Raw genomic sequence first — 18,581 nt, 5'->3', positions numbered from 1 at the left:
TGAGCTCACTATATAGTCCTCTACATACAACTCCATACATAGAGGGTAGGGAGTAGTGAATGAGTGGGGATTTTGGACACAGCCCACATGTTATGTACCATGTGAGAATGGAAAGCTTGCTAGCATAACAACAGTAATTAAGGGCTTACAGCCACCCATAACCCCCAAAATTAAACTTTTGAGGGGGTCTCAAAAACTTTTCTAATTACTTTCTTCTATACTGAAAAAGTTTATTTTTACTGAATTATTCAATGTAAACTTTAATTCTTATAAACACAGTATATTACAATCATACACAGCAAAGTAAATCCTGCAGGTTGTATTTCAGAAGTACAAGCAAATTGCTTTGTGAACCAGATGCACATGAAAGACTAAAATAAATTGATCCTACTCTTAAGTACTGCCTGTGTAGCCGAAGCCTGATTACTCTGATTTATCTACTTCCTCTGTGCCATAGAGCTACATTGTTATCCAAAAACTATTAAAAACACATCAGTGAGTCACACTGTTGAACTGAGTAACATGTTCCTTCATTACCATAAACACACACTGTTGTTGATTTTGACTCAATCCAACACTGCTGCTGTAACAACTCACCAGTGCAGAAATTTGTATCAATCCACAGCTGAATATAGTCCAACAAAAATGTACTCTTTACTACTATTTGAGTAACATTTGCTAAAAACAATAGAGCTCTATGACACAGAATAATAAGGAAAATGCGGCTTTGGATACACACACAATACTTAGTAGGATACATTCATAGATGGATTTCATCTTTTCATGGAATTTGTTGACAGAAACAAAAAATATAGAATTTAACCAGCCTTGTCATTTAAACTATAAATAAGAAATGGCCTAGCGAGAGAAATTTGGGGGTTTGGCTCAGAGGTAAAACTAACACGCTGTCATCCATAGAACTCACAATGACAAGAAAGACTTCTGATATGATATCAGGGTGGATCAAGATACTTAATGTAATATAAATCAGTTATTGGTGTGTGACTGGAAAGACAGGAGTTTCCACTTGACATCTTTGCACGCTGGTATTATCATTATGACCTAATGAAACATCAGTTAATTACCTCATCCAATTCAAATTGTGTCGAGAACCTGCTTGTCGTTCCCTCGATCAGCATCGCTCCATCCCTGGCAGAAGAAAAATACAGACAGGTTGAACAAAATAACTGAAACAGTTTTTTAGTGTAACACAGTAAAATTCAACAGCACTACATACTGAAGCCTCTAAAATGACCTTTCTGAAATACAACAAAAACTAAATATTGTAACCTTCATCTTTGCAGGACTGTTCATTAAACTGCCTTAGTTTTAGCTTGGTGGACCTAATAAACTGCATACTGTAAACAAGTATGAATTTGATTACATTCTGAAAGACAACAGGTTTACTTACTAAAATATCCTTTTTAATACCCGCTATCTACTTGATTTAGATCTCAGGTGTGACTGTGTACTCATGAAATGAAACCCTGTCTGTTATGTATATTTAAACTTTGATAAGATCAATTTAGCTTCCTGGTAACGGCACAAACAGTGGGGATTTTATGAAGGAGAGCTAATGATAAGCACTCACTAAATAAGAAGACCTTTGTACTTGATGACACAGTGCAAGATTTTTATAAGCCACTGTTTATCATATTCTTTTATGGTAGTGCTCGTTTATTCAAGTGACTGGACCTCAGTTCGCTTCAGTGTCAAGAGGCCTCTGTAAACAGGTTCAGATTTCATTGGCGAGGCAGCAAATAGCAGTATGTTCATAAAAAAATCACGAAAAAAACAAAACGTTTGTGTTCTCAGTTGGCAGATCATGGCTTCAAATCAGGACATCAGACAGAGCTGTTGAACCAAGAAAAACATGAGCAAGCCGATACAGTGTTCAGAGTTAGATGGATGGATTCACTGTGGGGCTGATAATGGCCTTTAACTTTACAACAGATACTGTGAGGTGGTGGACGTTCTTCAATGACTATACCAACATAAAAACACTATCATGTCACATCACTATATTTTTACTGCTCTATGAACCCATGTTTGTCAGCATATTTGCAAAGATTATTGCATGTTATTTATCATGTAGCTATGTAATCAATACTACTAAGCAACCCTAAGCCAAGCCTAAGCTAGACTAAAAGTGTCCTGATTTATCTCTGGACTAGACACACAGAGATTTAAAGCAGCATTATTTATTTTATTTTTTTCCACCTGGGACCAGTGGGGTAAGCTGAAAAGACACATTGGGACAAATGATCACCATATGAATTTGTCAAGGGAAACAAGGGCTCATTTTCACATCAGTAGAAATCATGACTTTTGCTTCTGGGCAATTGACAAATGCAAAGCTAATATTCACTCTATTTTTCTAAATCTCTGTTTTGACCACCACCTCTGACCTGCTAGATGTCTGAGTTTCTTTTTCAGCTAGGTACTGACTTTGTCTCTCTGTTTTTGGTGCTGGGCTGTTAGTGTACAGTGGGATTCTTCCTGTTGTGGCTGGAAATGTAGTTGGTGGTAGACTAAACCAAACAGAAAAACACTAAAGAATGAGCTTTAAGAAGCTAAAGGGCTCTGTAGAGCTGAGGGGAACTGCACAGTCATATAGTAATTCTCTTTAGGTTTGTCACTAACACACTGCTAAAGGATCTATTGATATAAAAACATAGATGGTCCAACTTTAAGATTTATTATTCTCACCTCACCTTGGCTTCAGTGGCAAGCACACATATTTCCCAAAATGGCCAAGTTTATTTAAAGCTGCTAAAAGCAATATTTTTTTAGATTTACAATGAAACAGAATATTATCACAACTCTGAAGTTCCCCTCATCTCTACAGAGCATTGTTTTAGCTCATTGTTTGGAATTTACAGACCACAAACTGTGTCCAAAGTACACTACCTACCCAGCACCAAGGGAAAAAGAAGATTGGTGGAAGAGTTGTGCACCCTAAAAAGAATTACATTTCTGTTTAAGCACAGAGTTCTCAAAATCTAACTGCTGTGTAAGGTTGGCTTCTCCACCCTGACAAACATATGTTCTGGGGTAAACCATGAATACTTCTAATTTCCTTATAAATCTGTGATGAATTAAACTGGCAAAATTTAGCACTGATGCAAAATACTGCCCATTATCAACCTCAAACCAGCATAGCATCATGTCTTCCTTTTCAAGTCTATATTGGTCAAACCCAACTACACAATCTCAGATACTTTTTCATGACTCAGAAAATGGATGTTTATGAGAGGCAGTAGATAGAGTCCAAATAACAACCCACCCTAAACTGACATATTCCCAGTGTGCTCTGATAAAGTTCCAGGCCAGTGCCTGCCCCACCACGTTCTGGGCTATGTAGTTAATGGTGGAAGCAACATCCATGAGGCGTATCTTCTCAGCGTTCAGAGTGTATTCCAGGTATCTGAAAGATAAAGAAGGCACTGACTAGCGCTTCACTTAATATAAACTACTTGTTTGGGACGCACCTTATCACAGGTGTGTCTGTAATTAAGGAAGAGTCATTATGTACACAGTAAAAATAACACAAAAATAATTCATCAGGACTTGATGTTTAATCCTGGTTTGATCCTAGATCTGTTCGCTGGCTTTACCTGTTGAGCAGCCAGATCTTTCTGGTGCAAGACAGAGCTTTCCGGAGCTGGTTTCTCTCTGAGGTGTCGCTGGAGCTCTGAAACTTATTCCAGGCAAACTCCCACTCTGTCTTCCCGCCAGCAGCCACAGCTTGGCAGTAGATTACAGAACGCAGGTTGGGGTGAATGCTGAATCACACACACACATATACACAAAGTTATTTTCCATACATCAAGACTGTCTCCTTTTCAAGTTCTCTTGGTTGTTCTGGATGGTTGAAATTACATTTTCCTGCCTATCAGCACATTTGACACACTTAACATTTTCATTCGCATACAAATGCAAGTGTGAATGCATTAACACAGTTTCATGCAGTCCATGCATGTGTAGAGGTAATGAGCATATAACAGTATACACATTTATTGAAGAGTCAATGTCCCTCTATTTTAAAGTTGCCCCTGAAAATTTTACTGATTCCGAAAGGTAAGTAAAAGTAACTGTAACTGGAGGTTTGTTTTGGCAAACACATCCTCAAAGAGCAGGAACAGGATCATGTTCGCCATGGCCTTCCCTGTGTGTGATTTAGGATTAGAGCGCATCTTAGCATTAAAATCATAACAGGAGCAACTTTAAAGACAAGAACCACATTGCAGAGTGGAAACAACAGCCTCACACACAATCACATGTGATAAAAAGTGATTAAATGACACCTACCCTTACTAAATCCTGGAGGTAACACCACAGAATACATTGAAAGCTATTACAGCGAGACCATTTTGTGGGAGAAACCAATAAGATCATGTGCCATGTTTGAGATAATTCAAATTCCAAATGATATATACTTATCCAGTAGTGTCCATACTTGTTGGTGTTGTTACTGTTCATCCAGGTGGCATACATCTTTGTAGCCATCTCTATGCATTCTGGGAGTCCATTGGAGCACGCCACTTCTATGGCGGTGATCTGGTTGTGTCTTGGAATTAAGCACAATTTCATGGTATATAATAAGTTTACAGGTATTAAATGACATTAAATATAATGTTATGCATTCTGAAGAAGACTGAGAGATGCCATTGAAAGCGTTGAAAAAGCTAGCAAGGGCAACCTGAGTTAAGATTATTTTCTCTGACAAACTCTAACAAGTTGTGAAACCTGAACTCAACTATATGAGTCTTCAGAAGTTAAACTTGTATTAATTCATTGTGTTGCCTATTTGAGACTTTTGTCAGACATGTATGAGTTGATTGAACTTGGGTATATAAGTTATCAGTTGAATAAAAAGAGTGGGAATGGGAGCAAGAGAAAAAATTTGGGGGGGGGGGTTGTCGCTATAAGCGACACCTTTCATTTTAGTTATTTGATTCATTGTTAATTTTAATTAATGGTATTTCACAGTATTGACAGTGTTGTTAAATGTGAATTTGATTAATTCATTAATTTGCGATATTAGCAGTCCGCACTACACCTCTGTCACTAGCATATCTGTAACTGATGTGAAGAATGCAAACGCACATATCTGCTCTGCATTGGCACTCGTGGACTGGACAGTGAGTGTAAACAGCAAATGTGAGAATCTGTTGCGCATTAAATTATATTATCCCCAATGGATCAGTAAAATTCATCTTTCCTTACTGTAAGGAGTGGTCATTTGGGACTTCTGAATTATCTGTGTAGTTCCTGAAGAAGTTGTAGAGGCCCTTAACCTGTTCCCGGAGGTACATCTGCAGGAAGAATCAGCTTTACAGTGGAATTTCAGGAACACACGCAGCAATATTACATTTTTACTGCACATTGATACCAGCAGGAAATCAAATTTAGTCTGTTAAATCCACCTTCTCCATCCAACACAGGTCAGTTTAGTTAGTAATGTAATAAAGCAAGATACATATTTCACTTTGAATGTCACAAGATAAGAAGGAACAACACATGCCTGCATGGGTCCATACACCTCGGAGCGGTCAAACATGAGGACAAAGTACTCAAGGTTCCTGACTGCTGATTCCCAGGGAAGGTACGCTGTCTCATTCCGAAGGAAGCGGGTTGAATTCAGAGCTAGAGTCACGTTGACAAGTTTGGCCCTGAGGAATACAGATATTGGATTTGGTAAGATGAGCGTGACCTTGTTTCAGTCATGTTTTTTTCAGGTATGACACATTACGATTACAGAATCACAACACACTTAACAGACAGAAAATTGATTTGTAGCAGTCTGAATGTACTGAATCCAAGTTATCACCTCGCCAAGTTAAAAGCATCATCAATGAGCTGCCCTCTGTTCATCAGTGGGATTCGCTGAAAAACAAGCGCAAGATGAGGGACAGTTAACATTTCAGTTTACGAAGATTCCAAGCATGAAGACTAATTTACCAACAGCAAAGCATTAGAGCAGGAAATGATGACTTGAGTGCCATAGGGGAAAATGCAAAATAAGACATTGAACCAAATCAATTTCTATTTATTACATTGAACGTATAAGTTTTTAAAATCAGATATTAACCCAACAATGTGAGTTTATGATTTGTTTCTGCATTAGTAATTTCTAAAAGACCTGTTTCAAGGTGCCATGTAATTCCATGGTCAAGTGTCTTTTTAGTTGTGTTAACACAGTGGCTCAAGGGATGGCTAAGACTGTCAGGCAGTTGGCCCGCCACTTTAGGGAAACCATCTTTTTAAAAGGGGCCGGGCTAGTTCTGTCGGTGAATTTGGTTCTTTTTTTGTCTAATGGATGTCTATGACAGCACATAGAATTGTTTGTGGTAATTAGCACTTGGAAAGAGTCAAGTTCAAGAAATCAGGTACACATTTTGGAGTCAACATAATTCCTGTAGTTCATAATCAGGGCAAAGGCTCTAAGTAGTCTGGTTTCTTTTAGCCACACAATTCAGCTGCCATTGTGAGTTTTGGTGATGATACAAGATGGTGCAAGATTTATATTAAATATTTTTCTCCCTCTGTTGTGAGTACACAGAGCAGAATGATCACTACAGTGTTTTTTTTGGCTCCAACTGGCCGCACTCAATCCAGGTTTACTGTCTAAACTAGAACAGCCTACCTTGCTAGAAACACTACAAACCAAAAGTGTGTCCACTGTCTAGTTGTTAATAGTAACATAAGACTAAATTAACAACCAAGGAAGTGTGTTAACAACAGACAAGACAAGAGAACAAATTAACAATATGTAGAGGTTGGTTTTAGCTCTTCTCTGTGATTTGCTAACTCATTATTTGGCTCAGTACTCACTTTTGGATTTGTCTCTAGCTGATTCAGGAGGCGTTGCCAGTTCTCTGGGTTGTAATTGACTCTGTAGTATCCAGTACAGTTGACATTTGCCAGGATCCACTCTCCACTCTTAGAAATGAATTTTTCTTTCTTTTCTGTTCAAAGGACAAATATTGGTCAAATGCCAATAGGCCTAGTATAAAGTAGGCATAGTATAAAGACAAATAAAAACCATAACTAAGAAAAGGTTATCTTGTGTATCTGGTCATCTGGTCCAAAAATTCCAAAGCTCTGTGTTGTATTTTCTGTTACCTATTTCGCTGCTTGTCAACCATTCAGAAGACGGTTCAGATGTATCTGACATGACTGTGATTGGGATGTGCCACCAAAGACTAAACAGGCAGAAAAAATAGACAAAGAACAGTGTATAATAAGCACATGTTAAGAGATGGTTAGGATGCTCAGGATCTAGGAAATGGTTATTCAGCATCTATACAGCGAGGGAGGAAGAGTCAAAATAACAATCTAACAATCAAGAAGCCTTTTTAGTAAAAAGTGACAAAGGCACGGTAATCTGTAAATGGAGTGTGAAATCTAGTCTCCTTTATAAAAACAGATGTCTGCAATATCATCATGCCAGAGTCCAGAGCTATTATGGTATGGATATGACCGAAGCAACTTAAACAGGTTTAATTATTGTGCAACTCCCTATGACATGTGTTATGGAGCACATAGTTACAAAACATTGTTTCAAAACACTCCACATGGCCAAAGGTATAATTTACAGTAATCGTCTGCAGTGTTTTCATGCAGGCCTGGCAGTGAAATACTTGGTTAACAAGGTGACAGTGATGCAGTAACTTACTGTATTTTGCCAACTGAAACAGACACAAGAAATGGACTCTTTAATTATTTGATGACAACTATTCTCAAAGGGAGGTAGACACTGTAAAGTGGTTGAAGGACAGATTTTATGATCCAACTTTGGCCTTTGGATAGAAGGCAAAGGATCTTCTCTAATCTAGCCCGAATGGGTTGCAGTCACACCCAAGATGTAAAATGTCCGATGGAGGAAGTCATTATTCCGGAACCAGTTTTTGAGCAGAATTTCTTCCCATAATACATTTGCTCACAATTTCTACCAAGGGTTTGCATTGTTCAGTATTACAAGTGACAACCCCATCTAAACTGTTGACAAACAGAATGGGAACTTTGACACAATCCTTCACACTGGTGTCTCATGTTGACCAAAAACTATTGTTCTGTTTAATCTAAAATGGGAAAATATTACAAACATTATTATATTGGCCACTTGGCATATTATTGTAATATTATGAACTTATAAAGTTGTTATGGATAATATATTAGCAATCAGTTGCCTATTTATATGTTCATTGTGTGTGAATCTATTCATTAGCATTCTGAGTCATGTTTCTGTCCACCTGATACGTACATGCAAAGCTAAATTCTCCACTACATAAACAAGCTAGTCACTAACTTTGTCCACCTGCTGTTTAGTGCTGGACAGGTAGTGTACGGGGGTTTTATTTAGAGTTTCTACACTGAAAGCAGTCGCCTGCTGCCTTTAGAAACATCGCGGATGAGAGCGGTGAGACTGAACCAAAAACATTGCGTGCTGGGAAACCAAAACCATGAGCTGAAAGACACACAAGAGCTCTGTAAAGCTGAGGGGAACTGCAGAGTTGGGTAATAATTTTCTGTGGGTTCATGAATGTGAACAACACCTTTCACATTACATATAGTCATTTGATCCATTGTTCATTTAAAAATATCGATTTTACATAATGGGAAAGTGTAGGACCCAGTAGAACTCCACATTTAACCTTCCTACATTCCGATCTACTAACAGCTATCTGTAAAAATCTATTTAACCATTTATAACCTATCCCACTAATATCAAATGTATGTAATTTGGAGTATGCATGTGTAATATGTCATGATGAACTATATTGCTTTTAAAAATCGATAAATACACCAATCATATAGTTCTTTCTTTCCTTTGCTGTTGTGATTTCTTCCATCGTTTCCTTTCATGCTAAAGATGTAAATCTATGTGTTCTAAATATGTACTTATTCTTACTCAATAAGATTAATAAATTAGCATTTTCATAAATGTAAAGACACTGGTCTATTGTATAATTCTGTTATTAGGAAAATCAGTGTGAATGAGAAATCTCTAGAATCTGAGACATGTTGACTCATATCATTAACATTATTGCCCTCAGCTTTAAAAACTGTGTATACTGAAGCCATGTCCATGTAGCACATACATAGATTCGGATGAGTCATTGAAAAGGAACTGCTTCTGATAGATTTCTCCATTGGTTGTGTTGATAGTGATGACAGGATAGCCAATTTGGTTGACCCAGGTACCCATCAGTTCAGCAACGTTGGTGTGACCACTATCGTCATTTACAGCCTGCAAACATGGCACAAGTCAGTTAATATTTTATGATATACATACCATAATCTGATCAATAATTATTCAGACTATGACATTAGTATTGTTTTATTAAACAAGACATGCGGCAAAAATATGACGTAAAATAAACTGACAAAATCTAAGATTATCTAAGTTTACCTTTTGTATGTATTCCCAGAGGTCATTCTGGTCAGTGTTTTTATACTTAAAGTCAGACAGATACATCTAAACACAACAACAGAGAGAGAGAGGTTATAGTTAACACAGGTTCATCCTGCTTCAAAATAATTATATTCAGGTGGAAATTTTGCATCCAAAATTTACATTGAAAGCTGGACAAAAATTTCCAATCACAGCTGCCAGCAGCAAATCCAAAGACGATGTGATGATGAAATAAATGTTTAGGCCCAGTTTTCCATAAGTCTCTGGCTAACGTCTGTATTACTCAGTCCTGCACCTGACTGCTCCCTTGGAGTTTGTAGCGAAGATCTGGACAGTTCAAATAAAAGAGAATGCCAGACTTTTGTGCTGCTTTTGGATGTTCTAATGAACAGTTTTATGGCACTAACAGGACGTAACTAATGTGCCTGAATTGTAGGTACAAAAGTAACTTACCTTACTGTACCACTGCAACGCTGCACTACCCTGCTAATACAATATAAATATATATTATTTTGTAAATTATGTGTGACTTAAAATTAAATAAACACCAAGCTAAGTGAAACTTTTTCTTTCCAGGGTAAATAACAAACCCAAAGTACTGTTGCTTGATTTATGTAAGAAAACAAAAAAACAAACACCACATGTTCTGAAGATGTTGTGGCTACATAGACTATGTGTGCCAATATCTGGCATCACTTATGGCAAACCAAATCAGCTCCTTTTCATCCACCTAAAAAAATCCATGTGATACTGACAGTTTTGTAATGCATGTGGAGAGCCTCCAAAAGCAAAAGTAGTCCTTTACTTTGTGGGTTGCATCTTTGGTTGAAGTGAGCCAGGTATTCACGAGGGGTTTATGTGATTTTGAAGTAGCCATTTTTGGATTTTTCATAGCCCTGATTAAGGCATCAAATTAGAAAACTTTGGTATGCTAAGTTTTCTTCCCCACCCATGTTGTAAATCCTGTCATATCGTGAGCCACACTGAAAAAAAAACAACTTTTCCAGGACACTGCACTGTCGTAGCCTTAAAAGGAGCCCTTGACTCCAAACTAACGAACAATGAAATCTTCACCTCAGGTTTTGAGATTAAATAGGGTGTCAAAATTCACCTTTAGTCTTGAGTCTCAGGCACAGGGCCTGCAAGAAGCATTTATAAGGACTATAGCACAATTTCAGCCCATCTGAATAATGTTAAAAGGTATTGCCAGAGATGGGGACTGGCGTTTGAGACTCGGACTCAAGTCCGACATAAATCACACACACAGTGACTTGTGACTCGACTTGAGACTCGTCCTCAAAAGACTTCAGACTCGACTTGGACTCGAGGTGCAGGACTCGTGAACAATGTTTATTTTTAGGAAATGTCTGATGAGCATGCTGTTATTCACCTGCGTTACCTATCTGTCTACATAACACGTAGCATCTGCTGCGCGCGGCCACACGTGAGAGAAGACGACAAACACTGGCAGCTGCTGAGCCATTCTTCATAAACTTTGGATTTAAAACTTGATACAACAAGGCCCAAAGAAGAAGAGAAGAAGCGCTGAACGCAAAACAGGTAAGTAACCTGAGGTTAGTAATGTTTAGCTCAGCATTGGCCATCTAACGTTAGCTTGCTTCTTGCTTTAGCTACAGTCTCCGGGAGGTTAACTCTATCTGTCGTTTGTTATGAAAAGATGAATGAGTGTTTTTTTGCTTGCGAAACTTGTGGTAGTCGATTAACGTCCCGCTGGCTGCTATCACTTAATTGTTAACGGTGGCAGCAAACACGCTACAGGTTTATTGTTGATCATGTAAAGTTACAGTTTTATTTAGTTAACGTTACACTGGTTTGAGAGTCTGGGAGGTGTTGACTTACAGTAGCTAATAAGCTGTCATTAGTTGTAGACACATTGTACATTAGGCTACATGGTTGTGCTCTGTAAGTTGAAAAACAGGTTACAGGTTTATTGTTGATCAAGTAATGTCACAGTTTTATTTAGCTAACGTTACACTGGTTTGAGAGTCTGCGGTTGGTGTTGACTTGCAGTAGTTAATAAGCGCTCATTAATTGCATTGCACATTACATGGTTGTGCTCTGTAAGTGAAAAGCAGGTTACAGTTATAGAATTCCTCAAAGCTATGCAGTTTTAGAAGCAGCCTGGGACACAGCAGGTGATATAACATTCATTATAACCATGAGAGACTTGAGACTTGACTTGGACTCTAGCTAAGAGACTTGTGAGCATCTCTCGGTATTGCTTACATTGACCCCTTTGTTGAAAACACTTTCCCCCACCACGTCTGCCAGCATTCTCAGCACAATTGCCCCCTACGGAGTGAAAACAAAATACAAGTGTATGTTAATATTCATTGTACACTGATATGGGTGACCTGCAAATAAGACAGAAACAATACTTAGTGTAAAGTTCATCTGTGGTCATGAAGCAGGATGTGCATTCATTCCTAGACTCATTTGAATCTCTACCTTACAGTAGGTTATAGCATCAAACATCTCCATGATCTCAGAAGTCGTCTGGACATCTTCCTGCTGAGGACTAAGAGGATGTGATGAGGCCAGAGCATCCTCCTCAAACGCTGTATGGAGGTCGCTCAGGACAAATGTGTCTTTCTGAGGAAAACAAACCCAAATGTTGCCAGACAAGATGAAGATATGCGGATGTTTTTGCCTTGTATATTTGGAACAAAAAAAACTTCTACCAAACAAGACGTTGGTCCCATCGAATGAATGAAATGACAAGGGGAAAAAAACTGTACTTCTTCAAAACAGCATCCTATTTAGCCAGAAGGATTCTGCCTCAGCTGTGAGCGCTTGGACTGAACTTACCATTTTAAATGTAGGCTCAACGTAGTCCACTGCAAAGTATGACATGTAGGTGGCAAAACCCTCATTCAGCCAAATTTCATTCCACCATTTCATTGTCACCAGATTTCCAAACCACTTTCAACAAAAGAGAAGATGTAGATGTTTAAGATAACAGTGTCATGTAACACCTTTATAAAATATTGCAGGAGTAATATTATTGTCATTTAGTTCATTATCTTATTCAGTATTGCTTAAAATGTGTGAGAATAGTTTATGCCTTAATCCATAAATGAAATTCATCTCATGTCATTGTTGTTCTTATTAGGGGTTAGACGTTAGAGAGCTTTCTTCCTCTAACCTGGTGTGCCAGTTCATGTGCAATGATAGTGGCGATCATTTCTTTATGCAACAGTGAGGACACTCCCTCCTCATAGAGCAGTTCTCCCTCCTGGTATGTGATCAGTCCCCAATTTTCCATTGCTTCAGGATATAAGTCTGGCAGTGCAATTTGATCTGAAAGAATCACATAGGTATGCACAAATGATCAAATTATATCCATACAATTGCTTAGCCAGTACTACGTTATACTATCCAGGGGTATCCAGTAGTTTTTTAGCAGAGCTGCTTTCGAGGAGGAACTAATCCTTTTGGCAAAAACTGATATAATTAAGTCTGATACTGCTACCTGTCAACTGAAAAATACAGAATTACAAAATCCTGAGTCTTAAAGTGTCAATATGCACATTAACACAGAACAGACTCTTTGTTTTGTAAACATCTAATGTAATGTAATTATCCCATTTTTATTGTTGTTGTTTTTTTAATATTCCTGGTTTTTGCAGCCTTAAAGGAACACTAAAGCCAAAACCTCTGCAGGTGACCAGCTCGAAAGAATTGATCAGTCAAGTGGCCGCTGCTGGTCCAGACATGGCTGAAATAATAGCAGCAAAGGGAGAACACAGAGATTACAGCTAAAAGACTGGAAAGATGATATGAGGGTGTCTTTCATGGATAAGGAAAAAACAATAGTTATGATAAAGATTGATACATGTACTGCCACCTTGGTAAACCCTCATGGGAGTAACTTTGCTACACATAAGGACTTTGCATCACAAGGACTTCACATGATGTAATGTAATCGAAAGGGAAATTTGCTATGGTAGCTATTGGTTCTTCTTAGAATCTTATCCAAGAACATGTTTAATGTTTGATGAAAAAAAGGGTTCAAGAGATACACTTAAGTCAAAGAAGCTAACATTAGCGGGTCAGTGGCTAGCCTGGAGGTCACTCTCTATAAGGCTGGAGCCTGAATGTTTTTTATTTTTTGTTGGCCGAAAAGCAGTTAAATTTAGAAAATATTGAGTATACAAATGCAGGAATCAGTTCTGTTGGTACAAAATGTTACAATGCATTGAATTTGAACCAAACTTGCAAATAAGAAGCATATACTTAATACTTAGCATCAAATGATATAGAAATAGGACACAAATTCTATCTAGCCCTACTTCACCAACTATCAAGCTAGCTACAGTAGACTATTTAGCTAGCCTGCTGACCTTCCAAAATCATAAATTTCAGTCATCACAGAAATGTAAACAAAGACGTTTCTGACAGTGACAATGACTTTTTATGCATCTGTCTATCCATCCATCCAAATATATCTAGACAAAGTCTTACCTAGTGTTTTCTGTTGGTAATCAATTCCAAACCGACTCTCGAAGAACTTCAGAATCTTTCCGGTGATGTTGGCTGCATATTGAGCGTGTCCTGCTGCAGTGGCCTCAGGACGAGCAAACGTCTGTATGAGCAAAAGATAATGATAAATACATATTTTTGTTTTGCAGTAGTACATTTTCTTAACTTTGTACTATACTTCTTTAACATTAATTGAAAAACAGTGTAAGTGACATATGGAAGGGTAAATACCCCAAAGTCAGGACAGAAAGTGATGTAGTTATTGGAAAAAGTTTTGATTACATTTTTTCTGTTGTAGAAGAACATTAAAAGATTACTGGCAATCATTAAAGTCACACTAGCCAAGGCCAGCACCATACAAAAACCATTACATTCATCTTGAATTTACAGTTCACATACTTGAATTTCCACACGCTCGTGTGGGGAGGGGGTTGATGTGAACTCTGAAACCGTGAAGGCAAACAAGTATGTTGACATCTTCGGTGTTGGATAAAAACGCGTGTATTGCCAGTCATCGTCTATGATATTAGAGCCTAAGAGATTGGAAAAAAAGCAGACCAGTATGATGAAGGATATCTTTTATTCTGTTTTTACTGTTTATCTTTTATTGCTATGTGGCCAGAAGTCCAATAAACACGTACAGTTTTTGCCTAAGAGGAAATTTTTAAGAGACATGACTACAGCAGGAGCTTGTTTTTTCACCTGACTTTTCCTCATTTCCCAGAGCTAGCGTGCCTCGCCTGTGGATTATGGTCACATCAAACACAGCCTTCATTTCTGGCTCATCGAAACAAGGAAACACTCTCCTGGCATCTGTTGGTTCCATGTTGGTGGCGGCAAGGAACCTATGAATACAGATAAAGAAAGTCAGTATCTGGAATACGAATAAAAGATAAAAATAATGAGGAAGTAATTTGAATTTCATAAACAACAATATGATAAATCACTTTGAATTCAAACGTTTAAAAGCTTTGACTTCAATGAATAACCTCTGTGCCTCTGTGTCTTTCAGACACTGATGGAAACAGTGGCGATTTTGTATTCACAAAGTCCAAAACATACACAGGAAGCCAAACAGTAGACTTCGCATGAATGCCAGTCCAAGACCCCTGACTGAGCATCAGTACCAGACCTTTGATCTATAAATTTGAATACTGTAAGTGTAAATGAATGCGTAAAGGAAAAGTGTGGTGACTAGAGGAATATCTTGTTTCCTGTAGGTTTTCCTGAAACAGAACAGAGTATAAATAATGTGAGAAACTGTGTGGGGGTGTGTGGGTGTGGACTCTAGCTGAGTGTATATGTAAGCATACATCTTCACTCAGTGATTTCATACTGTGTTTGGATTCTTTTAACCCCATGGGCCTGTCATGAAAAATGGATCAATTACAGTAACAGACAAAAGCCCAAACCAGGAAACTAATGCAGTTTGTTTACTTTGAATAAAATATGGCTTTTGTTCTTTTTTAATCTGGAATACTCCGCAAGCAGAGAAAGGAACAGACCACAAAGACATCTGTTGCACATTTTAGGTCCCATTGGCTCCAATACAATATAATATGTGTTGATTAGTTTTGGTCTCATCTAGTTTATGTTCTAGTTTTAGCGTCTCAAAAATCAAACTTGTGAGTTGGCAAAGTTTATTCTCCCACTCGCCACTTAACAAAATGTTTTTATTCAAATATAATTTTTTTTCATTGAGCACAAAGGTTAATTCTTGATTTTATATGTTATTGTCTTATACATACAAAGGCAAATGTTAGGGTTTAGAGCAGCAAACATGTTAACACACTCGTTTCATTTTGGTTTTAAGACATGCAACCGGCTGTGTGCATCTTTTGTTGGGTATTTTGTCATGTACTATGTCTGAACAGGAGTTTGATATCACTTTGGTCTTTACACATTCAGAGGAGAACGTGTTAGCTTAACGCAAGGGCTGGTATCGTAGATATATACACGTAGATGCCACAACGAGATGCGTCTCTGCTGCCTTGATATTGCAGCGGGGTTCTGGCCAGTTCAAATAACAGAAAATGTGTATTGAATTGAAATGAGGCATAAAGTGTAAATGAGCAAATTATAATTATTTCACTATAAATATGAGTAAAAACAACATAGTGAAGCCTGCCAAATTATATTATGAATTAAATTATATTAAAAAGTACTATTACTATCTACAAAAGATAGTATTTTTGTTTTTTCATAGGAATTTCCTGTAGTGTCCCATATCATAAATACATGCCTGGCATTTGTAACAAACCAAACTGCAATGTTGTATCTACGAATATACAGTATCTATATGGAGGTGTGAGGCTTGCTAATGTTAGCCACTGGTAATCCTACATTCAGGAATCATCTGGTTTTGCTGAGCCGGATATGTGAACCCGGTAGCTTCACTGTGTCAGTAAAAACACCTCCACAACATAAACTGTTTGCTTGTTAAGCACCATGTGTCAATGTTTCTATTTCTACATGTGTTAGATACAGAACCTGTGACTTGTGGGTGTCGACACATAACTTATTACTTATGCCGTTGAGTAATTGGTAAAGAAACCCAATTAATCAGTGAGTAAGGATAACACTGCTGATTACAAAGCAACAAACAATATGGATTGGCGGTTTGTTGATTTATCATCATAGAATTGAACTGAACTAAAGCTAAAGCTGGATAAGGATCATCGACACAGAACTTTTGTTGATGTCAGATAAGAATGCTTAATGCTGCCATAGCTATTGATCGCAACAAGTGGATTAAGCTATAGAATAGCTCAAGCCTTAATTGTTACAAAAATGTAAGCCATCAGAATACTTTGAAAGGCACTATAATCACAAGTTCTACACATGAAACACTTTTTTACTTACCTCTCTGAATTTTGATCCCCTTCATAATCTGGGTCACCTTCAATATATGTGCTTACATACAGTGCATCAAGATTTTCTGATATCTCTCCCTTGAAAGCCAGAAACAAACTGTAGTTACGGCCTGCCTCCAAGGCATTATTCAACTGGATCTCGAGGAAGTTACTTTCGTCTTCGTGGTATTTCAGCTCAGAAACACTTATCATCTCATTTGTGTTTTTGTCCATCACCGCTGGATCAGAAACAGCCAGGTCCTTGCTGTTAAGGTAGATTGTGCTAGTCCTCTGGACGCAGTGAAAGTTAACCGTAGAGTTTCCGGTGAAGAGCATTGTCTGATTGGGACTGGTCACATTTATCTTCTCGATGATTTGGGTGTAGAGGTGAGGCTGGAGGAAGACCTTGTAGCTCTGAGGTATGAGATTCTTTGGCAGCCGCATGACAGGTGGTGGTCCTGTTGTGGTGGACGGGAAGGTTGGACGGGGCGTCGGATTCAATTTAGAGATCTCCGTCTTGTACAGAATGGTCATGGTGACAATGCCAGCAATGACAGAGATGGTCAGGACGACAAAGGCAGCGGCGAGTGCCTTGGATGTAAAGGAACCTTTCATGCCGAAAGAGGTGGCTGCTTCCTCCTGTCAGTCCTGAAGGTCCAGTTGCTTGACTGGTAGAGATGAATCTGATGGCGTCCCTGAGCTTGTATGCCTTTGGTCTGCAATGACTGATCTGTTCGAGTCCAAGTAACCTCCCTCTCATAAACAGGGCTTGGCCTTAGCAATTGAGGGTCTGCACTTAGATTAAGCATTAACTTGAGCATTGCCAAAGGAGCAAAGAGTAAGTGTTACAGCGTGAAGGGGCCGATGTTCATTGGCCTTGTTGTAAATATTCAGATTGTGCTGTCAAACATCTGGGGGTGATTTCTGTAGTCTTGCCACTAACTCAGGGGTTAAATAAACCTCTAGGAACACTTTATCCTCACAACCCATTACACACACAACCCTGTCCAACCCATTACGCACATGTTCCCTTTCAATGAACATAACACACACTGCCCGAACCATCATAATCACATTGCAGTGACATTTCCTCCAACTACTGCAATCCACGGCCAGGTAAAACCTCAAAGCAGGGGGCCGGACGTTGGCTTCCAAAGATACATGTCAACACAGATCCTGGGCGATTGACAAAGTCCCTACAAACGAGAAGCATATGAGGGGAGGAGTGCTGAGTGGGCAGCATATGAGAGTAGAAAACAACAGCAGGAGAATACAGAAAGAGTGATTTGGGAAATCACTGAATTGGCTGGAAAGCCCCAACCTAAGGGAATCACGACCACCATGACTACCCCACACACACACACACACACACACACAAAGACACCTCACCTCAGGAGATGAAAACATGGGGAAACAAAATGAAGCAAAATGAGAACAGTATAGGAAAAGCAGTGTACAGTGTGGTGGTGGTTTTTTGTACTGAGAACAGATGTTCTTGTTGCAGTGTCAAGGGAATCAAACCGACCCGACCACACTGAAACACTACGATGGTCCAACAACTTAGGCAAATCATCAGCGCAGTGGGAGCCAGCTGGAGGAGAGGCCAAGAAAAGCCACATTCATTCCTGTCGCACATTATGGTCTCGAATGAGCTGGATGTAATTATGTGTTATGACACTTATGAAAAAACACTTTTTGTTTTTTGGGGATTTAAAAAAAAAACACAACAAATTCCATTCATTTAGTCACGGAGTGTAACAAAGCAAATAAAACACCCAAGAAACAATTCCCTGGTGCTCACTTAA

At 38.5% G+C, this 18,581-nt stretch overlaps 1 protein-coding gene across 1 annotated transcript; it reads right to left on the bottom strand.

The window, feature by feature from the left end:
* Positions 1-696: 696 nt before the first annotated feature.
* anpepa (alanyl (membrane) aminopeptidase a) lies at positions 697-18,039 on the bottom strand. The gene is made up of 19 exons (XM_038706403.1): positions 16,787-18,039; positions 14,627-14,769; positions 14,324-14,457; positions 13,907-14,027; positions 12,588-12,742; positions 12,251-12,364; positions 11,891-12,034; positions 11,669-11,734; positions 9,419-9,484; positions 9,108-9,256; positions 7,129-7,208; positions 6,838-6,971; positions 5,834-5,889; positions 5,528-5,675; positions 5,230-5,318; positions 4,460-4,570; positions 3,618-3,785; positions 3,287-3,427; positions 697-1,149 (listed from the first exon to the last, which is right to left on the bottom strand). The coding sequence occupies exons 1-19, from the start codon at positions 17,389-17,391 to the stop codon at positions 1,074-1,076; spliced, it is 2,700 nt and encodes an 899-aa protein (XP_038562331.1). The 5' UTR covers positions 17,392-18,039; the 3' UTR covers positions 697-1,073.
* Between the last annotated feature and the right edge of the window lie 542 nt (positions 18,040-18,581).

Source organism: Micropterus salmoides, unplaced genomic scaffold (genome assembly GCF_014851395.1).
Source record: "Micropterus salmoides isolate LMB-PRFRI ecotype aquatic unplaced genomic scaffold, ASM1485139v1 Ms_hic_scaffold_8, whole genome shotgun sequence".
Classification (NCBI taxonomy): Eukaryota; Metazoa; Chordata; class Actinopteri; order Centrarchiformes; family Centrarchidae; genus Micropterus; species Micropterus salmoides.
The sequence above is the reverse complement of the archived record's forward strand: the minus strand, read 5'-3'. Positions and strand labels throughout refer to the sequence as shown.

Coding starts and splice junctions, on each gene's coding strand:
- anpepa (XM_038706403.1), bottom strand. CDS start 17,391: ATGAAAGGTTCCTTTACATCCAAGGCACTCGCCGCTGCCTTTGTCGTC. Junction 14,028..14,323: donor ACGAGCGTGTGGAAATTCAA/GTATGTGAACTG, acceptor TTGCTCATACAG/ACGTTTGCTCGTCCTGAGGC. Junction 12,035..12,250: donor TTGAGCCTACATTTAAAATG/GTAAGTTCAGTC, acceptor TGTTTTCCTCAG/AAAGACACATTTGTCCTGAG.